A 21,600-nucleotide genomic window follows, 5' to 3' on the forward strand; every position below is an offset into this window, starting at 1 on the left:
TTTTGCCTGTGTTCGGTCCGAGTTGAGCGGTGATCTGCACTATTCCGGTAGCACACCCCCATGCTCCTACGAGCCAAAGATATATATTGCGACTCTGCCGGTATTCCCCTACCTGTTCCCGCTGGGCGCAGTCCTTAACTCATCTTTGTCTCTCACTAGAAAACAGGTCAGATGCCCTAGATTAGAGATTCAACAATGAATAATGTAGAGGATGCTGATTATCATGAAAGAAGGAGAGTTGATATGCTGATTCAGAAATCATGTGAGCCGTTGTCAGCTCTGATGAGGAACTGGCGGGTGACGCATCCTCTCCACCACTTTCAACGTCAAGATCCAAGCCGCTCGGAAAACGTGCGAAAATATTGGTTGTTGTTGGTCTAGTTGCCTTCCGGCGATCTCGCGCTTGTCAAGTGCCTCTTCAACCCCCGGCCCCCTCCTCAAGCTTCCCCTCATTGACGAATGTAAACCACCATCGCAGGGACACTGATCCCCAGCCAGCCAACGGGCCATATGCGTGCACGTTGCGGCTCGCTTTGACAATGCTGTTGCCGTCCGCTTGGCCTCCAAACTGCTGTTGTAGCGCCCTCCCTGGCACGCCTCCCTGGCACGCTGTGTGAGATGCTCCGTGGCCTTGATTTTTTGCCTAACTGCCAAATTTAGCGTCATTCCCCATCCAAGCTCCGACCTGAGGGAAATCGCCGCCTCGTCATGGCCAACAGTGGAGCATCTGCTGCCACCCACGAACCCCCAGACCTCGACCCCCTCCATGCGTCTCTCTCCACTATCGCCTGCATACCCTCAACCGCTGCATTCCCCCTCGAGCCTTCGTTCCCCGCAATAACCGCCAGTCTCTCCGGTTTCCCACGCTTTTCTCCTCATCCTCCCCCACCGTTGTTCTCCCCTGACACTCCAACGACCATGGTGGGGTGGATTGGCTGGGTGTTTTCCTTCATCTTCCAGACTATTCCAAGTATTCTATATTGGATCATCACTTTTTCCACGATCACACTGCCCACATGGCTCTTCACGCTCTTTTCCATGAGCTTGACGTTCACTATGAACTTCACAACGTTGTAAGGAGTGCCACATCTTCAATGCATTGACATGATTCGTACACGATTTGCTAACTAAAAGGAATGCGCCTCTAGGTTGCTGATTGCCTTAGCTGTGGTCTCGACCGTCAGCTGGTTCATCCGCTACCGGTTTCTGAATATGTACAGCCGTCTGCCACCCGAGCCTCAACGCAAGGAACCGCAACTCGATCTGTTTCCCGATGTGCAGGAAGGTGATTCAAAGCCGGGTCTCGCCAATTATTTGGACGAGTTTCTCAGTGCAATCAAGGTCTTTGGCTATCTGGAAAGACCCGTGTTCCACGAGTTGACACGAACGATGCAAACGAGGAAGTTAATTGCGGGCGAGACGCTTCAGCTCGAGGAAGAAAAAGGGTTTTGTCTAGTTGTGGATGGATTGGTGCAGATATTTGTCAAATCAACACGGGAGGGCAAGAATGGTCCAAATGGAGATGCTGCCATGGATTCGTCTGACGAGGAAATCCGTCCGGAAGACGGAAAACAGGGATATCAGCTACTCACGGAAGTGAAAAATGGCGCCTCAATGTCCTCCTTGTTCTCTATCTTATCCCTGTTTACGGAGGATGTCAAACTTCGCAATTCTGAAAGCTCCTTTATAAACACACCCAGCGTTCATCCAAGCCCAGGTCGAGCAACTGGGTCCATTTCGGGCAGTCCCCGTGCTGGGATTAACGGATCACCTCCGATCACCCCGAGAGACCATGGCGATGACGGCTTCGCTATCAATGGTAACGGAGACTTTCTACCTTCGGTTCCTCCTCTGCAACTCGGGGAGAGTCGTGTAGCCCCACAACATCACAATGGCCACGCCGTGGATAGCAAGCGGTCACCTGGAAACCGCCGGAAATCAGTCCATCCGGACATTGTGGCTCGGGCTACGGTAGACTCGACGATAGCAATCATTCCGGCTAGCGCATTTCGCCGTCTTACAAGGCTTTACCCTAGAGCGACAGCTCACATTGTCCAGGTGATTCTTACACGACTTCAGCGTGTGACGTTCGCAACAGCCCACTCTTATCTGGGCCTGACAAACGATGTGTTGGGTATCGAGAAGCAAATGAATAAGTTCACAGCTTATGATTTGCCTAACGACATCCGTGGAGCGGCCCTAGATAGGCTCAAGGACAAGTTTTCCAAGGAGAGAAACCGTTTAGGTTCCGAAGAAATCACCAAAGGGATTGCACTGCATAACCCTTATGCCGGCAGAAGACGTCGGTCGAGCAGTTTCCTGAGAAAAGAGGCCGTACTCCAGGCGAAAATGGCGATGACGAAGCGACCGGTCTCGCTCACAAACCCCGAAACATCTCCAAGCGAGCGTGACACAGCCGGAGTTAGCCCTGGAGATCTTCTTTCTACCATTCAGCTCTCTCGCTTTGGCCCTCGGCATGAACAATTTTCTTCGATTCATCGACTGCACTCTCCGCTAACCGAAAAAGAACGTTCCCCGATGCGCCGCTCCTCCCTCCAACGAAAGGACTCGGTTGACGAGGATGCCATTTTCCGCGAGTCTATATTGGACTGTATCATGAATGGTATTGGCCTGACTGCCAGCTCTCATGATGCGCTTCGCAAAGGCAGTCAAGCTTCTGGCGAACTGTCTCCGAAATTGGTATCTTATGATTCGCGTCGCCAGAAAGCTGTCTTCTCTAACAATGCTTTTGGATTCATTGATCCATACGAGGGATCCGCAGATGGTGAAACTGAGTCGTTGATGTCCATGTCGGTTACTAGTGCTGGCGGTACGGCTCCTCTAGTTAACCTGAGGGAAGAGCTTCGTAATGATATAGAGATTGTTTATTTCCCCAGAGGATCAGTTCTTGTGGAACAGGGTGAGCGCCATCCGGGATTGTATTATGTGATTGACGGCTTCCTCGACGTTGGAGTTCCCATCTACGAGAAAGGCGAAGATCTAGTTGGGGCGTCGAGGCCTTCCCATTTGCAAGCCCAGGACGAGCTATTTCCGACGTTGAAGCGCACCCAAACGGCTTCCTCACGCCCTCAGGCTCTTGGAGCTTCTACTAATGACTCCAAACGCAAGAGACAGTCCCGAAAATCTCTATACCTGATAAAACCGGGTGGAATCCAGGGTTATGTGGGCGCAATGGCTTCGTACCGCTCCTATACCGACGTTGTGGCAAAGACCGATGTCTACGTGGGGTTCCTTCCGCGAGCTTCGCTAGAAAGATTGGCGGAACGATACCCGATTACTTTATTGACGTTGGCAAAGAGGCTGACTAGCCTTCTACCACGCTTGCTCCTCCATATCGATTTTGCCTTGGAGTGGGTGCAGGTAAGTGCCGGCCAAGTCATTTATCACCAGGGTGATGACAGCGATGCTATTTACATTGTTCTGAATGGCCGTTTGCGGTCGGTCCTCGAGGGCCCTGGGGGCAAAATGACGGTCGTTGGAGAGCATGGGCAAGGGGAGAGTGTTGGCGAGTTGGAGGTAATGACTGAGTCAACCCGGCCTGCCACATTGCACGCGATACGGGATACGGAGCTGGCAAAATTTCCTCGATCTCTCTTCAATAGCCTCGCTCAGGAGCATACTGGTATTACAATTCAGGTCTCCAAACTCATCGCACAGCGCATGCGAGATTTGGTTGAAAATCCAAAGCCTGAGCAAGGGGCCGAGCCTGGCAGTACTGGCAGTGTCAAGACAGCAACATCGACTCTTAACCTTCGAACGGTTGGGATTCTTCCAGTAACGGCTGGTGTCCCAGTTGTTGAATTTGGCCACCGGCTTCTTCATGCTCTCCAGCAGATTGGAGTGACGGACGGAGTGACATCTCTAAACCAAGCGGCTATCTTGAACCACTTGGGACGGCACGCTTTTAGCAGGATGGGGAAGTTGAAACTTTCACAATACCTAGCCGACCTGGAGGAGAAATACGGGATGGTTCTATACATTGCCGATACTAATGTGAACTCACCTTGGACGCAGACTTGTATTTCCCAGGCCGACTGTATACTTCTAGTGGGCCTCGCAGAATCGTCGCCAAATGTTGGGGAATACGAACGGTTTTTACTCGGAATGAAATCTACAGCGAGGAAAGAACTCGTGTTACTGCATGCAGACAGATACTGTCCTCCTGGTGTCAGTCGCAAGTGGCTAAAGAACCGCGTTTGGATTAATGGGGGCCATCATCATATTCAGATGGCCTTTCGACTGGCTGCCGAGCCATCGCATCCTCAAACCAAACGACTCGGTACGGTTCTCAAGCAGAGAGTGCAGATTCTGCAGGCCGAGATTCAAAAGTACACCTCCCGACGGATTCGGCGGACGCCAATCTATTCTTCCCAGACCCCATTCAAGGGCGACTTTCACCGACTGGCCCGTCGGCTCTGTGGGAGAGCGGTCGGCCTCGTCCTTGGTGGAGGTGGGGCCAGAGGCATTGCTCACGTTGGTGTTATCAAGGCTTTGGAAGAGGCTGGAATTCCTGTCGACATCGTTGGTGGAACATCGATTGGCTCATTCATTGGCGCTCTCTATGCTAGAGATGCAGATGTGGTCCCCATGTATGGCCGTGCGAAGAAGTTTGCCGGGCGCATGGGAAGCATGTGGCGCTTCGCTTTGGATCTAACGTATCCATCCGTGTCGTACACAACCGGTCATGAATTCAATCGTGGGATCTTCAAAACATTCGGCGATAGTCAGATTGAAGATTTTTGGCTCGAATTCTATTGCAACACGACCAATATCAGCCGATCCCGAGCAGAGTACCATTCTTCGGGCTACGTCTGGCGCTATGTGCGTGCATCAATGTCCCTAGCTGGCCTTCTCCCACCTATTTGCGATGAGGGAAGTATGCTGCTTGATGGGGGCTATATTGATAACCTTACGGTGGCTCATATGAAGACATTGGGTGCGGATGTGATTTTCGCGATTGATGTGGGTTCCCTTGATGATAATACTCCACAAGGCTATGGCGATTCTCTCTCTGGGTTCTGGTCTGTGGTCAATCGCTGGAACCCGTTCTCTTCTTGCCCAAACCCTCCCACTCTGTCAGAGATTCAGGCACGACTGGCGTATGTGTCGTCGATCGACAACCTCGAACGGGCCAAGAATACTCCCGGATGCCTCTATATGCGTCCTCCAATTGACGCCTACGGAACCCTGGAATTTGGCAAGTTCGACGAACTCTACCAACTTGGTTATACCTATGGTAAAGAGTACTTGGAAAAACTCAAGAGTGAAGGGTCACTCCCTCTTCCAGAAGAAACCGAAGAAAAGAAGAAGCTGCAGCGTACGCTGGCGCCACGTCGGGCGAGTATCTAAATCCATTACTGTACTTCATCTGGACAACCACTTATGACTGATGCTGGCGTTATAGAAATTTGTGTTCTATGGTTTATATGTAGCACGCTGATAGACCGATTTATTCTCTCCAATCTGAATGTAGATATGACTCTCCAGATAGTGTTCCAACAAATCGTCCATTGTGCCAGCCGATTCCTGGGATGGCAAAAGTTGGTCCCAGATGGGCCCTTGACTTTAGCGTTATTAGTACCACACTCTCACCGACTGAGTTATCGGACCGACTTGCATGACAAGCGTGCGCTCAGGCTGCATCGAGATGCGCACGAACGCAGTTAATCTTTCACGTGATAACCTTGCCCTTTAGTGTGGGAACGGGGAGACACTTCCTCGTTGTTCCATTATTGATAGATGCAAATTTCAGTTGAGCTGATGACGGAATTCGGTCCCATAACTCAGTTGGTTAGAGTGTGGTGCTAGCAACGCCAAAGTCGAGGATCTTTTCAATCTGCGGATCGATCTGGCGTTCTTGATTGCCTTCCTTATGATCGCCACAGATCGACCCGAAAAGACTGCCTCAAAGTTGAGGGACCAACAATCCATCAATCATCCTGCAGCTGCTTCCCCAGCCGACCACCCAACAGTCTTTCCCTTAACTCTGTCCAAGAGTGGCCATCCGTAAGATGGCATCAAGCCTCGACATATTGTCCCCAGGCCCAATCTGGGTTGCTGCGATCGACTCAGCTGAAGGAGCACCATGGCTTTGAGGCTTCCCCGTCGCAGATCTTGCAGGAATCCTGGGTGAAGATCGAATGATCCACGGTCTCTCGCGTGCCAAGTCCTGCTCACGACCCAATAATCCATGGCTTAAAGCTTTGTTGGTCCCAACTCAACGATGACGACACCTCTCATCTCATTCTTCTCTTCACATACCCTCCGCCCCTTTGACGAGGTTTGGAGGATCTCTCCACGATTATCTTTAATACCGCACTGAGTGTTTCTCCCACGCTATCTTGGGAAAATGGCTTCCTCGCCCGCCAAGGCCGGCGCCCACCAAAACTTTTACGCGGACTACGTCATTCAATTTAGCTACGCCGGTGCTGGTAAGGACGACCCTGTGTTGACTATCGTGGCTGAGGTTAACTGGCGTAGACCCACTGGGCTCGTCAGATGAGCTTGAACTTCTCCTCCGGAAGCTCTGGGAGATAGGATTGCAAGCCGAAGTGCGCCCAGGGGAGGATTCCAATCTGCTCGTGTTCGTCCGTGCGTCAAGAAAAAGGAGCTTGAAACGTGCAGTATACCAATCCCGGTAAGAGCTGATGATTACTTGAATCATGAAGTATTCTCTAATTACCCTCTCCATGTAGTATTCGCGATTGGCTGCATGGTGTCAGAAGCTCCGAGCCGGAAGATGAATCCTCCGCCGAGCCTCAGACGGAATCCGAACGATTGCGCATCATAAATGATATGATAACCCTCCCACATGACGTGGGCGGTGCCGGTATTACACCCAAGCATGGGCAGTGGAAGAATGTGGTCGCGGTATTCCCACTCCATGATGAGGTGAAGAATAAGGAGTACTTGGCGGACTGGAGTAAGAAAACATTCTTGTCTGAAGAGGACCTCGACCAAATACGTGATAAGTTCGGGGAGAGCGTAAGTATCTATCATTTTGGCTGCTTTTATTTGGGGCTAATGTTATTCCCAGGTCGGCTTTTATTTTGCGTTCTTACAGTCTTATTTTAGGTTTCTCCTGTTCCCTGCAGCGTTTGGTTTCTCGTGCTGGCTACTCTTTGGATCTTTCTCTACTATATACGCTGTTGTCAACTGTTTATGGGGGGTAATATTCATTGAGTACTGGAAACGACAAGAAGAGGACCTCAGTTGTCGATGGCAGACAAAAGGTGTCTCCGCTGTTCGGCACAAGAGGCGGGAATTCAAGCCAGAAAGAGAGGTCCAAGACCAAATTACTGGTGAAACCAGAGGCGTATTTCCGGCAACAACTCGATTACAACGACAGCTTCTCCAAGTTCCGTTTGCTCTATTTTCTGCTGTGGCTCTGGGCGCTATCATCGCCACGTGCTTCGCCATCGAGATCTTCATTTCTGAGATATATACCGGACCCCTCAAAACGTACCTGGTGGGTTTTCTACTCTAAGCCTCGGCCTCAGTATCCTAATGATTTAGGTTTTCATTCCTACCATCTTACTCTCTGCTCTGATCCCGACTATGAGCGGAGTCCTCGTTTCAGTAGCTACGAGGCTTAACGACTATGAAAACTACGAGACACAAACTGCGTACGACGCAGCTCTGACACAGAAGATTTTCGTGATTAACTTCATTACTTCTTATCTTCCGATATTTCTAACGGCCTTCGTTTATATCCCGTTTGCAAGTCTGATCGTCCCATACCTTGATGTTTTCCATTTAACGGTCCGGCCTTTCGTGTCGAAGGAGGACGCAACAACGATACCTACCTTTACAATAAATCCCGATCGACTGCGCAAACAGGTCATCTATTTCACCGTGACGGCCCAGGCCGTTGGATTCGCGATGGAGACGATCGTGCCATTCTTGAAGCAACGGTTCGCTCGTGAATACAAGGAGTATAAGAAAAAGCAAACCGGGCGGACGAACACGGGCCTGGAAGGGGAGACCCACGACGTGCCGAAGAATTCATATGAAGATCACGAAGACGAGAAACAATTCCTCGCACGCGTCCGTAAGGAGGCCGATCGAGACGAGTACAATGTCACCGATGACTTGCGGGAAATGTGTATCCAGTTCGGGTATTTGGCTCTCTTTTCGCCCGTCTGGCCACTAGTCCCAGTTTCCTTCTTGATAAACAACTGGGTTGAGCTCCGATCTGATTTCTTCAAAATCGTTGTCGACTGCAAGAGACCTTCTCCCATACGTGCGGACACGATTGGGCCATGGCTCGATACACTGGGTTTCCTCTCCTGGGTTGGAAGTATCACTAGTGCTGCGCTTGTGTACATGTTCAATACGAGCGCCGACGGGCCAAGCGGCGAACCTTCAGCAATCAAAGGATGGGCGCTCCTGCTGACGATATTCTTCGCGGAGCACCTCTACCTCATCGTGCGCTACGTCGTGCAGGCCGCGATGGCCAAGTTCGAACCGCACAGCGTACGGCACGAGAAGACGGAACGCTACATGATCCGCAAGCGATACCTTGAGTCGACTTTGGGAGCGAGGAGTAGTGATGACGAGGAGGAAGTCACGCCGAAAGATGAATCCATAGAGCTCTCTGATATTACGCGGAAAACACTTGAAGAGGACGCTCGTGATTGGTCTCGCCATGGTACAAATCCCGAGGAGCGCTTCTGGATGAGGCAGAAGGGCTGGAGAGAGTCTGCTAAAGTGGGGTCTTCTATTATCAAGAGCCAGGCAGCAGGCACCGAAACGAAGAAGCAGCAGTGAATGTAAGTATGGGAGGAGTTATACAGCATCGCATGGCGGGCTATATACAGAGTGGCAAGGTATGTTGTTTCTTTTCACAAAGCAGGTACAGTCCAGGATGGGGCAAATCATTCTTATACATATTATCCACATTGTTTCGGGCATACTTTTCTCATATTCTCAATGCACAGTTTGTTCTTAGAGATGACTAGGCTCACACCGCTCCTACGCCCGAGATGTAACTCCCTGTTCTAGGTCAATCAAGCATCAAACCACCCGGACATAATCTAACTCACCCACCATGGCCAAAAAAAAAAAACAAAAAAAAAAAAAACCTTCATTCACAAACCGGGCACAAGCGATGGCTGGCACGGCAAGATCACTTGTAATCCTCAAGGGCTGTTCAAGAGGAACCTTAGGCACAAGACTCTCGGAATGCGCCAACTTGACGTATGCTGATCTAGAATTGACGAATAGGGTCAACCTGGTTATCTCCTGCCAGTGATTCAACTGTGTTAAAAAGTCCACTCCGCCCACCCATCCAGTGTCTTTGTCGATCCCGCTGATAATACGAATTAACCTGTGAGTCAGAGACAAGCCTCACGGATCTCAAGTTCTCCCCACAAAACCGAAGCACCATTATCAAAGCATCAGCAACAAGCCTGCCAGCCAGTCCCCTGCGGTGCTCAAAATGCCCATCATTCGTCCCGCAACAACGAACGACCTGGCCCAGGTCCGGGCCATCAATACTCACTACATCCTCAACACGGTCCTCACATTCGCGCAGAATCCGCCCCCAGAATCGGCATACATCGCCAAATTTGGAGATATTACCGGCCGCGGCTTGCCCTACCTCGTTGCCGTCGACGAGACCGCCAATTTCCAGGATGCGAACGACCTTGTTCTAGGGTATACGTATCTCTCCCCCTTTCGGGGTAACATGCTTTCCTACGCGCCGACAGTGGAGCTGAGCCTGTTCATCCACCCGGATCATCAGGATAAGGGGCTGGGATCGAGGCTTTTAGGTGCTATACTTGATGCCGCGAGGGAAGCACGGCATTTAGGATTTGAGCTTACGCACTCTACCCGGGTCGAGGGTAGTAAGACGCAGGAGAATGGAGATGGTGACGAAAACCAGGTGGAAAAGAGGACGTATGCTGTTGACCCTGACGATGGTGGCTCGGGAGCTCGAGTGAAGAATATCCTCGCTGTTATGGCTGTCAACCCTGAGGGATTGGATGGTGGGGAGGCGTTGAGGCGGTGGTATATCAAGCGTGGATTCGTCGAACGAGGTAGAATGCAGAGGATTGGGTTTAAAAAGGGGAACTGGTAAGTACAGTCTTTGTTTCTGGGCGGGGTATAAACTCTGGATGGGCTGACTATGGCGTCAATCATTGACAGGATTGACACTGTGTACCTGCAGTATATATTGGAGTAAATCATCGTGGGGAGCTTGGGGATTTGGGGGATCGACGGGTCTCATATCTGGCGAGTTCATGCAGTCGAATGCGAGAGAAACAGGGAAGACATGGCTTGTATCTCGGCGGGGTTGTATTCGTGTGCATTATTCTTCTTGCTGGATATCGAGGGTGGGGTTGATGTGCTCAGAAGCTCGGGGAAGCTCATCATGCCAAGAGATCGGATACATTAGTCAGCTACGGCTGCGTATTAGTAATCATACTGCCGTCCCCAAGGGAAACTCTCGACGGCAAAGTTGACCACGTAAATTATCATTGATTATTTGGGCCGAACGGATAATGCTCAGCATTACTTGCTTCATAAACGGAAGGGTGAGAATAATCGAGGAAAAGGGAGTGGTGGTAGCCCGGCCACCAAGCAGCCGGCCTTGCGAGGCCTTCCCGATGCGGACTGGTTCCCACGTCACCGCCGGCCACAAACGGCCACGCTCTTCCGTCCTTTTTCTTTTAACCTCGCCTCCCCTCCCTTCCTCCCTCCTGCTTACGAGATCACCTCCCAAGCTAACCAGCATCACTAATCAGCCCGCGCTTCTCCATCATTTCATAAGAACACAGTCAGCAGACGCCTGCTCTGAGAGGCCCATACAGTTGATCTTGAACTCCGATTTCCGTCCCTGGACCGCTGCTTACCTCATCTTCGCGCTGCTTTGAGGAACGAACTCCTCCCCAATCCATCAACCTTGCTCTTTTCGCGAGCTCCTGCCCATATATTCCGCCGAAGGTTTCGTTCTCGTCTGTTGCCCGGCTCGAATTGACCTTGCCGCGTCTTCTGTCGGGCGCGTCGTCCGTCTCAAGAATCAATATACGCTCTATGCAGCCTGCACTAGCTCCAGCACCGCATCCAAGCATGCAAACATCTGCTCAGGTAAGCAAGTCTACTGCTCGTCGCGGTTTGTCATCAGATCGCCATCCTCCACCCCCAGCTGCCATGCTCTTGATCTTTCGTCGCTTGTGGGAATGACGGTTGTTGCTGCCACTGAGCTCGCTTTGCTGCGGACTCACCTCGCGCGAGATGGCCTCACTCACGCGTCTCATTCCGAATTGGCCTATCCCGGTCGCGTCGATCTGGGAGCTCCAAATATCAAAACATGACGCTGACGCTGGTGTTTGACTCTAGGACCCTGCTGATCAAGGTAAGCGACGTTGTTTCTGTCTGGGAAATGAGACCCCAGGCGTGTCGTGGCTCGTCTGTGGATGGAGTGGCCCGTCGACTTCCTTCATCGCCTTCAAAGAATCCTTTCCCTCGCGGTATGGCTTGCTAACGTGCTTGCTTCCATCTAGTGCTTCACGATTCGCTGCTGGCAGCGTCGGCGCATCAGCACCTGTCACAGCACGCGCAACAAGCGCGGCCGCAGCAGCCGACCGCGCAACCTCACCATATGCAACCAAATGCCACAAGTCCCCGGGACCAGAACAATATTGACCCTGCGATTTCCGGAGCTACCATACTTCCGCCACCACCGCAGGCCACAGCGCAGCCGGAGACCCCTGGCCAAGACCAGTCCAAAACTTATGGGAAGCGACCGTTGTCTACCTCCAAGCGTGCGGCTCAGAACCGTGCGGCTCAGGTACGTGGCCTATCCAGAATATGGAAGTATAGACGTCCTGATTCGTATGACTAGAGAGCGTTCCGTCAGCGCAAGGAGAGCTACATCCGCAAGCTCGAGGAACAGGTAAAGGAATACGAAGTCATGTCGCAGGAATTCAAGGCGCTGCAAGCCGAGAACTACCAACTGCGCGAGTACATTATCAACCTGCAATCCCGTCTCTTGGATTCTCAAGGCGAAGTCCCCGAGTTGCCGGGAAATATTGACCTGAGCCAACCCCGAGCCGAAATTTCTGTCCCACAACCTGCCACTCGACCCGCCCCGGGGCCTGGTTCAAACGCTCCCCCACAGGGCTCGCCTCAGAACCAGCTGTCGATCGACAACGATGACATGAGCTCATTGAATCGCATCGCTGAGGCCGGGCTTGGCATGCGCAAGCATCCGAATGAGAATGCTTTCATGGCGAATAATTTCCAGTCCCGCCGCGGACGCGGAGATGAGGGCCAGGCGGACCCCTCGGAGACAACCAAGACGGAGCAGCCGACTCATGGCTTGCCAATTGTGTCATGAGATGAAGCACCCTCCTGTATGCCCTACTCCAGCCATTCTTGTTATCGCAATCTCTGTGAGCATTCAGATCTTTGTTCCTCCTATTTTCCAGCGTCTGCTCGATGTCACCCTTATTTTATTTGTCTGCTTTTTATTCTTCAAGGTGTGTGGCGCAGGATGCTTCTTGGGATGGGTGGTGTTCTGCGTTTTCCGTCTAGGCGAGCATGGGCGAATTTTCAGTTCTTCACAGATTCGACTTGGACAAAAGCTGCACTCTCTCTATGGGCGCAGTCATGCCCTGGGATAGCCTTTCAACTTCTACCTAATTCGCAAACGCAATAATCATACTTCCTGATGTCGTCTCCTACCCATACCTAAAAAAATGAGCTTCGCCCGGACTGTCTAGCGGCGATAGAATCGTTGGAGCTCGAAGCCCGTAGCATGTTTGCTGCTCTTCTATCTGTTCGGCGAGCGAGCGATTACCAAAGATGAATGCTTGCAGCAGCCTTCTGTTTACCCCGCCACCACCGACTTTCTCTTTGACTGCCCTGACACCCCGCCTGAGCTTTTTCAAGACTATCAGGGTCGCCTTCGTCTTGACACCTCTCTCCGCCATGCCCCGACCGCTCCCTTTGTAGCGTCGATTTATCGCTGGCGAGCTGCACCAGCATGGCCTCCATTTCGTCGGGAGAGCCCGAGCTCCCGGTCTCCCGGGCGCGGAACTACCAACTGGAGATGTTTGAGGCGAGCCTGAAGGACAACATCATCGTCGCGGTAAGAAAAGCAACTCTAGATACCCGGGCCAGAGTTTAATGTCTTTAGATGGGAACCGGGAGTGGAAAGACACACATGTATGCTTTTCGCCACATTCCACGCTATCTCCGGCAGCCGACACGAGTGTTAACCACGCACCCCCCCTTCTAGCGCTTTGCTCCGGATCATCCATGAATTAGAGAATGCCGGCCCCGGAAAGGTGAGTTTCGGGACCCGACATTGCCTTTCGTATCGATTTAATGCCTTTGTAGCTCATATGGTTTTTGGCACCGACGGTCGCGCTCTGTCTCCAGCAGCACAAGGTCATTTCGCACCACATCCCTGCTGCAAAGTCTCGTACCCTTACTGGGCTGGATAAGGTTGAACTGTGGACCGAGCAAGCGGTCTGGGATGCTGTTCTCCAGGACGTACAGGTGGTTATCTCGACGCATGCTGTCCTTGTGGACGCCATGACCCATGGCTTTGTCAGAATCTCCCGGCTCGGGCTCATGATATTCGACGAAGGTATGCTAGATCTCAGGAAGAGAGGGTTGTTTACTAACTGGGCAGCACATCATTGTGTTCGGAAGCACCCCGCGAACAAGATCATGCAAGATTTCTACCGTCCTGCTCTCGCCAAGTTTGGTCCGGATGCTGTTCCTCGGATACTGGGTCTTACGGCGAGCGCTGGATCGAGTCGTGAGGAGTTGCTGTATGTGGCATGGGAGTAGTAAGCATTGCATTCTAACGATACTACAGAACGATCGAGTCCAACCTTGATTCGTTTTGCACGACACCTCAGGTCCACCGCCATGAACTTCTGGAAAACACCCACAAGCCTGAATTACGGCGGGTTTTGTTTACGCCGGAGGTCATAGAAGACGCCTTGATCTGGGGCAGCATGCGAAGGGCGCTTATGAAGGTTTGGATGTCGCTGGACATCGAGGATGACCCCTACGTCAAGAAGTTGCGCCGCAACTCCCCGCTTGGATTGGCATTGCAGAAAGTGTTTCTGACCGAAAAGACGTATTGCAGAGAGCAGCTGAAAAGGCTCGTTGATAGAGCTGACCATATCTTCGTCGAGCTCGGCCCCTGGGCGGCCGACTACTTCATCTGGGCGTCGATAGAGCAACTCCGGGGTAGAAGCTTAGATAGCTCCATTGTGCTGAACTTGGACAACGAAGAGCGAAGCTATCTTGTGAATATCCTTTCGCAGATTCCTGTCCCTGAATTTAACCTCTTCTCTACGGATACAGCGGACTTCCCCGTCTCGCCGAAATTTAAAGCTTTGATCTCATTCCTGAGGAGCACAGCGGAGCGAGACTTTTCGGGACTTATTTTCGTGCAGCAGCGAGCAACCGTCGCCGCCATGTCCCAACTACTATCGGTTCACCCTTCTACCCGCGATCGTTTCCAAACCGGCGGCTTTATCGGCATGGCCAACTCTGCCAACCGGAAAAACATGCTAGGAGACCTTCTGACGGTGAAAATGCAACGGCATACTCTGGATGAGTTTCGAAACGGTCGTAGGAACTTGATTGTTGCGACTGACGCACTGGAGGAAGGCATTGACGTGAGCGCCTGCAGCGTGGTAGTATGCTACAACAGACCGCCGAACTTGAAGTCGTTCGTTCAACGGCGAGGACGGGCACGGCGGCAGCACTCTACATACGCCATACTGCTCTCGACGGATGATGACAACTCCCACTTAGAGAAATGGCATGTTCTGGAGAAGGTTATGGAGGAAGCCTATCAAGATGATCAGAGACGCCTGGAAGAGCTACGTTCTCTCGAGACCACAGATGAGGACGTCAGCTGTCGATATTGCGTGGAATCTACAGGGTATGTTGCTGGATATTGCTTTCTGCGTTTTTACTGACCTTTTCAGGGCCATACTGACGGCCGATAATGCCATGCAACATCTCCACCACTTCTGCTCGACGCTCCCTCGCGAGCCATACATCGATAATAGGCCCGAGTTCTCCTTCGATCGTAACGACTTCGGCCTCTTGAAAGGCAAAGTAACGCTACCCAGCTGCGTACATCCTAATGTGCGACGTGCCGAGGGAGACTCCTGGTGGCTGACGGAGCGCGCGGCAAAAAAGGAGGCTGCTTTCCAAGCTTACAAGGCTCTCTATGAAAACGGCCTCCTCAACGAAAATCTACTCCCGCTGACGAAGAGCCGAGAGTTTACACAGAAAGATCTCGCCTTGCTACCGGCGATCAACGAGGTGTCGGAGCAGTATGATCCTTGGGTAGATTGGGCATCCTCGTGGTCGTCGCCTGAAATGCACCAGAGTCGTATCATTATCCGTCGAAATGGAGATGAAAAATATATGAAGTTGATTACCCCGACTATGCCTCCGCTTCTGGAATCGATGGCGCTGTTTTGGGATAGTGAAACCACGTACGCGGTGGAGTTCGAGGCTGCGGAACCTATCACCACCTTGGCCGCAGAGAACGTGGAAAGTATGAGAGGAGTCACTGCTCTGTACCTTCAGGCTTCTACAACCCGCATTAACGGCACCGGCCAGGATTTCGTCGCGCTGTTCAGTCCCGACGTGCCACACGATGAGCTGGTGCCCTGGCTTCACGAGTATCTTGGATATGAGTCTGCACTTGACGTTTTCTCCAGCCAAAGAAGCCTTGACCTGATGGGCGTTGTTCGTGACCGCTCTCATTACGGCGAGTTGCTCCTTTTCGAGAGATGGGTCGTCTCTGACACAAGCGACTTGGGAGTTGAGCTCGAATGTACCACGTATCCCAGAAGAAAGAATCTGCTTCAGCAGCAAATTCTGGCCACGAAACGACCGGCCGACGATGAGCTTGAGTCGCGGACGAAAAAACGGGTCTCCGCCTCCCAGTGCACAATTGACAAGCTCCCAGCCCCAGAGGCAGTTTTTGGTCGTTTTATAGCAGTTATTCTCAATAGACTAGAGGCCGCGCTGGTCGCGATCAGATTATGTGAAACGATCTTACGAGATATTGACTTTCATGATATCCAGCATGTTATCACAGCCATTACCATGCCCTCTGCCCAGGCACCAAGCCACTACCAGCGCTATGAGTTTTTTGGGGATTCAGTTTTGAAATTCATCTCCTCATTCTCCCTCTATTACCGGCATCCCACGTGGCATGAAGGATACCTCAGTGAAGGGCGGGATGCAATCATCCAGAATCCCCGTCTTGCGCGCGCGGCCCTCGATTGTGGCCTTGACGCCTTCATTATCAGCAAAATGTTCTCTCCGAGGAAGTGGTCTGCTCCATTGATTTCTGAGAAGTTACAGGATGTCACCTCCGGCAAGCGCGAGCTGTCTACAAAAGTCCTCGCCGACGTCGTCGAAGCGCTCATCGGCGCCGCATACATAGACGGTGGCTTTGAGAACGCCCAAGCATGCCTCCGGCGCTTTCTCCCTGAACTTGAGATAATCACCCCGGATATTGGATTGTCTCGGGATTCAGGACCTCAATATCCCCACCTTATTCAGTATGAGACACTTGAGGAGAATATCGGCTATACATTCAACAATAAGGCTCTACTAGTAGAAGCACTCACTCACCCTTCATGCCAGCACGACACCGCGGTGCAGAGCTACCAACGTCTTGAATTCCTGGGAGACGCCGTGCTCGATATGATCATCGTCGATCTTATGCTCAGGCATCCCGCGAAGGTATCGCAGGGCGATATGACGAGGATCAAACACGCCCTCGTCAACGCGAATCTCCTCGCTTTCTTCTGTATGGAGCTCTCCTGGACACTCCCAGTGACGGAGGTCACTATCGCTCCAAACACCACCAACAATAACAGGACCAACAGCCTGATGTCACCAACACAGCCCATCCAAATCACCACCACAACCGCCCACGCAAAGCAGATGCACCTCTACACCCACCTCCGCCACTCCCCATCAACCCGCCTTTTCAATAACACCCCCGCGAACGCCAACACCCTCTCCAGACACAAATCCCTCCGCAGTACAATCCTCTCGCACATCACCTCCCCATCCCCGTCCCAAGCCCCATCAGCAGCAGCAACAGCAACTCCAAACGCCACCACCTACCCCTGGCTCACACTCTCCCAACTAACCCCCGAGAAATTCCTCTCAGATATAATCGAGTCCACCCTCGGCGCCATCTTCGTCGACTCTGGCGGCAACCTTACATCGTGTTCCACCTTCCTCGAACGCCTGGGTTTACTCCCGTACGCGCGCCGTATTCTTAGCGAGGGGATTGACGTCGTGCATCCCATGCAGCGGGCGCAGTGGATGGCCGGGTCGGACGGAATCAGGTTTTGTACGGTGAGGGTATTGGATCCACATTCTGGGGAGGGCGTCAGGCGTGATGGGGGAGGAGATGGAAATGAAGATGGAGAAGGAGGAGAGATAGGTGGCAGTGGGGCGACGTATACGTGTACTGTGAGTACGAATGGGACGGGGGATAATGGGCTTGGGGGGATTGTTGTGGAGGGGTGCTTGAGTGGTGAGGAGGCGGAGATTCGGGCTGCAGAGTTGGTGATTGAGAAGTTGAGTTCTCGGGGCAGAGACAGGGAGGAAAATGAGGGAGATGACGATGCTATGGAACTCTGATCCTAACCTTGATGGTGATACTGATATCTATCTCGATTTGGCGGGGAGATTGTGCTCAACTGGACTTGATTATGATAGGATTAGAAGGACTGAGTTTGACAGCTGTGCTCTAGATCTAGAAAGGTTATGAAGAGATTACGGTACGTCGAGGTGAGATGGGAATAAGAATGCAGGCTCGCGGACGGATATCATATTCGTTTTGGGATTGTATTTCTCCCTGTTGGGAGATTATCGAGTGTATCATGTTGAGCAACCCGAAAGAGCAGACCCTATCTTGAAGGAGCCACTAGGAAACGCCCACGGATTCAAAGGTGAATTTAATTGAACAGCCAGCCAAGCGTCCACTCGAGCTGACTGTCAGCTCTCGTAATTTTAAATATAGTCAACACAAAGAAACGCTTCAATGAAAGACAAAACCGGGAAGTCCCAAAAACAAACCCTAAAGGGCAGGGAAAAATAGACGCGAATCCCGCCGTGATATCATCCCTTCCGCGAACGCCGTCGTCGCGCCTGAGACCTCGTTTTTGGTGCTGCCGGCGGCTCTTGTGTTTCCTCGTTGGGCGTCTCAGCGCCGGACGAGCTCTGCGACTCAACCGGATCCTGGTCTTGGTCTCCTTCTCTTGCGACCATGACGCCGTCATCGGTACCGTCGCCCGTAGACGTAGAGGAGCGGTGTTCAGCGTCTGATGCGGGTTCCACCAATTCCGGCTCAATTATAGACTTAGCCTTGATATCTGCGAGGGCTTTCTTGGCTGCGCTCTCCTCGCCGTTCCATGCGCCACAGCCCCCGCACCGCCAGCGGCCGAGTTCGTCGAGCGATTTCACGCCAGGAGGGGCCTGGCCGTTTACAAGTCGGCACGTGGAGCAAATTAGGACTATTCGGTTCTTCGGCTGCGTCTCGTCTTCGCCGAGGAGCACATCCAGGAGGCGGTCGTACCAGCGCGAGTGCTCGATATACTGCTGCGACGCGGGGAAGGCATTTGGAGCGAATCCGGGTTCATCGATACCTGGCGGACTGGGCGGCGAAAGAGGAGCATTCAAAGGAGGTTGTTGGGGCTGTTGTGGCGGATATGGAGAGGGCGGCAGCTCTGTGGCTGGTTGCGGGGTTCGACGGATATTAGCGGTGGGAGGGGGTGGGATACCTGTTCGTTGAACAGGCGACTGCTGCTCTGCAGAGGGCTTCTGTTTCGCGTCCGGCTTTGGCTTCTGATCGCCGTCTTTCGGCCGTGGTTGCTTTGGAGAATCACCTGCATATTTCTCCAACAGCTCTTGGGTGGAGTTATATTTCGTTGCGACCTTGAGCTTCTCGATCGTTTCGTCGCGCTGTTTGTTGAGATTCTCGAGAAAACGCTGGGTACTGTTAATCCGGTATTCGTAGTATTTCGTGCCTCCCGCGCGGACGCCGTAGATTCTGAGCTCGTTAGCGATTGGCCGTCCCGTCTAGACGTGCATTCCACGTACACGATAGGTCCTCCCACAATCGCCGCGTATTCTTTCACGCCCCAGTTCTGCCAGCCCAGTACGAGCGCGAGGATAATCGAGTAAAGGAGGTAAATGAAGGTGGTGTACAGGGTCCAGAGGGCTTTGAAGCGGCGGGCATGCCGGCGGTGAAGGTCGAGGCGGGAGGTGGCACGGGTAATTTTCCCAGAGAGAGTGGAGAGGGCTTTTTCGAAGGAGGCCGGGGAGTTATCTTCTCCCTGTTAGGGACGCCTGTGAGCTTGTTGCTTGAGAATCGGGCGGAGTGGTATGGGACCTACCTTGAAGGGCCAGAGAGACACCATGACGTGTCCAGAGGAGCTGGCCTAGAAGAGATGTGGTCGATGAGAGAGCGGACAACAAGGCTAGGACATCTTATAAGAGCTCCAAGGAAACCAGAGAGCAATCCCGGGAAAGACGAAGGAAGAATGAAGGAAAGAAGAATGAGCGAGTGTGAGGCAGTCGAGTTGAGCTGGCGGAGTTGAGAAAGCTCGAGTGGGCCCGATGCGGTAACTGGGCGCCTCAGGCCGCAATACCTACCTCAGAGCACTTTCCTCATTGGGTTGAGTTACTATGCACGTGACTAGCACTGTAGTAACTTTCACACATTGCTTTACCTCTGAGCAGACACTACACGAACTCAAACAGTGACGCCATTTTCCGGTGGAAGGATATATATCGGGTGACTCTTGCAGATCAGGGTACAGATGGAGTTAATACGTGTAGCACTCCCAAAGAGGAATGAACCCCGGCAGGGGGCGGGAGGCTGTGTTTTGCTGAACTGGCAGAGAGAGATCGCTGCCACAGTAATGCCCGACAACCTGCGCCCACATACCAGAGTATACTTATCCCGCCATGCTCATCGTGAACCTCGATAACTCCAGCGCAACCTACTCCCAAGGAGAGGTTGTCAGCGGTCAAGTGAGCTTCGAACGCGCTGATTTGACCAGCCCACTGTCTGTTGCGGTCGAGGTCGCTGGCCGCACGAAGACCAAGGTGGTCTCCAGTCCCGATGACGCATATGGTGAAGCAGACCTGTTCTGCACGCGAGTAGCTGAGATGCATGGATCTCAGATCGTCTTGCCCTTTGCCTTTACTTTCCCTGCGCGGGCGTCGCCAGTGGACCCAACCATTGTTAATATGACCCACTGGACAAACCAGCTCACGACAGTCCGATCAAACCATCTTCTTCCCCCGACATTCAAGCACAGGAACGCCAAGTTTGAAGCGTCGGTGGAATATTCGATCAGAGCGTCAGTTTGGACACAGTCCCAGTTTGGCCCACCACAGAGGCGCATCTCAGAAAAAATCGTGCCCATCACCTACCGGCCGCGATATGATCCAGAGAATCAGATTCCTACAAAAGGTGACGCCATCAGGTTGAAGACACGGATCCCAAGTAAAAAGAACCCTGGGAGTAAGGCCAAGGCTCTTTTGCATTGGACTAAGCGCGCCGCTCTCGACTTTCAGCTTCAGCTTACTGTCCCCGCTAAAATCCATCCCGGGGAAGAGATCCCAACTTCTTTATCGATTATACCACCATCAGCGGCACCACCAGGCCTAGAGAACATATCCTTCGTTTTGAAAGGTTTCAGGATCTCGGTGAAAAGGAAAACCAGGGTTTGGGGGGCAGGACATACTGGATCCGACGAAACCCAGAGCGAGTCTGCTGTGCTCTTCAATGGGGAAACGAACGATTTGAATGTCTCATTATCGCCGGAGACAGGCTACAAAAAAGATATTCTTAGCCCCGCACTCGCGGACACGGCTCCAACGTTCGAGACTTACAACATCAAGCGCACCTATGTCATGCGCGTCGCTGCCGAGGTGTTGTGTGGAGGCGTTATGCGGGAGGTATCCGGAGAAACAGACTTGGTGGTACTTCCAGGTGCATCGCCAGAACGCGTAGAGGGCGTGGGTTACCAGCATAATTCTGCCCTTCCGAGCTACGCAGAAGCTGCTTCGAATATCGTCCAGGCGGTATCATCTATAATTGGATAGCGTCTTTACATTGGCTGTGAAGTTATGCATAGCCTTTGTTATATACCTATTTACGTTCGGCTGTCTTTATCTATCAATGCTTGAATAAACGCTTGATAGCGCAACGCACAACTTTCAACACACTGGCTGGCATATGGGATCCGCTTCGCATGCGAGGACTCCCAGTCTTGTAGACCCCTCTATCCCCAGACGGCCGCGTTCTCGTGCCATGCAGCCCAAGAATTCAAAGACAGGCGGACCGGGAGACTTGCATTGCATCTAATCGGTAGGAGGGCTATAAGCCCTAGAGTGAGGCAGTCAAGTTGAACTGGCAGAGTTGAGAAAGCTCGAGTGGCCCTGGTGCAGTAATTTAGCACCTCAGACAGAGAAATTTATACCAGAGTACTTCACGTTTTCTTATTAGATTAAATTACTATGCATGTGACTATCACTGTAGCAACT

General features: G+C 52.3%; 7 protein-coding genes across 7 annotated transcripts; 6 read left to right on the forward strand and 1 right to left on the reverse strand.

Annotated features, from left to right (window-relative positions):
* The first annotated feature begins 315 nt into the window (after positions 1-315).
* On the forward strand, positions 316-5,870 carry nte1 (lysophospholipase). Its single transcript, XM_071027119.1, has 2 exons — positions 316-1,073; positions 1,149-5,870. The coding sequence occupies exons 1-2, from the start codon at positions 709-711 to the stop codon at positions 5,368-5,370; spliced, it is 4,587 nt and encodes a 1,528-aa protein (XP_070887950.1). The 5' UTR covers positions 316-708; the 3' UTR covers positions 5,371-5,870.
* Positions 5,871-8,930, forward strand: BJX67DRAFT_30944 (anoctamin family protein). Its single transcript, XM_071027123.1, has 5 exons — positions 5,871-6,452; positions 6,502-6,658; positions 6,717-7,005; positions 7,058-7,489; positions 7,537-8,930. Exons 1-5 carry the CDS (start codon positions 6,371-6,373, stop codon positions 8,788-8,790), a joined length of 2,214 nt encoding a protein of 737 aa, XP_070887951.1. The 5' UTR covers positions 5,871-6,370; the 3' UTR covers positions 8,791-8,930.
* Positions 8,931-9,178: 248 nt separating this feature from the next.
* BJX67DRAFT_30923 (GNAT family N-acetyltransferase) lies at positions 9,179-10,314 on the forward strand. Its single transcript, XM_071027120.1, has 2 exons — positions 9,179-9,291; positions 9,361-10,314. The coding sequence occupies exon 2, from the start codon at positions 9,461-9,463 to the stop codon at positions 10,100-10,102; it is 642 nt and encodes a 213-aa protein (XP_070887952.1). The 5' UTR covers positions 9,179-9,291; positions 9,361-9,460; the 3' UTR covers positions 10,103-10,314.
* Positions 10,315-10,367: 53 nt separating this feature from the next.
* Positions 10,368-12,364, forward strand: BJX67DRAFT_387077 (uncharacterized protein; the record flags this gene model as incomplete). Its single annotated transcript, XM_071034172.1, has 4 exons — positions 10,368-11,112; positions 11,365-11,380; positions 11,529-11,815; positions 11,870-12,364. Exons 1-4 carry the CDS (start codon positions 11,059-11,061, stop codon positions 12,362-12,364), a joined length of 852 nt encoding a protein of 283 aa, XP_070887953.1. The 5' UTR covers positions 10,368-11,058.
* Positions 12,365-12,691: 327 nt separating this feature from the next.
* Positions 12,692-18,061, forward strand: BJX67DRAFT_387081 (putative RNA helicase/RNAse III). The gene is made up of 7 exons (XM_071034173.1): positions 12,692-13,117; positions 13,166-13,194; positions 13,268-13,316; positions 13,369-13,621; positions 13,667-13,808; positions 13,856-14,938; positions 14,985-18,061. Exons 1-7 carry the CDS (start codon positions 13,013-13,015, stop codon positions 17,680-17,682), a joined length of 4,359 nt encoding a protein of 1,452 aa, XP_070887954.1. The 5' UTR covers positions 12,692-13,012; the 3' UTR covers positions 17,683-18,061.
* Positions 17,923-19,787, reverse strand: BJX67DRAFT_31259 (uncharacterized protein). Its single transcript, XM_071027166.1, has 3 exons — positions 19,440-19,787; positions 19,144-19,379; positions 17,923-19,093 (listed from the first exon to the last, which is right to left on the reverse strand). Exons 1-3 carry the CDS (start codon positions 19,461-19,463, stop codon positions 18,163-18,165), a joined length of 1,191 nt encoding a protein of 396 aa, XP_070887955.1. The 5' UTR covers positions 19,464-19,787; the 3' UTR covers positions 17,923-18,162.
* On the forward strand, positions 19,359-21,561 carry BJX67DRAFT_348435 (uncharacterized protein). The gene has a single exon (XM_071028652.1). The coding sequence runs from the start codon at positions 20,014-20,016 to the stop codon at positions 21,157-21,159; it is 1,146 nt and encodes a 381-aa protein (XP_070887956.1). The 5' UTR covers positions 19,359-20,013; the 3' UTR covers positions 21,160-21,561.
* Positions 21,562-21,600: the final 39 nt, after the last annotated feature.

This window comes from Aspergillus lucknowensis, assembly GCF_044049455.1.
Source record: "Aspergillus lucknowensis strain CBS 449.75 chromosome Unknown BJX67scaffold_11, whole genome shotgun sequence".
In the NCBI taxonomy this organism is placed as follows: Eukaryota; Fungi; Ascomycota; class Eurotiomycetes; order Eurotiales; family Aspergillaceae; genus Aspergillus; species Aspergillus lucknowensis.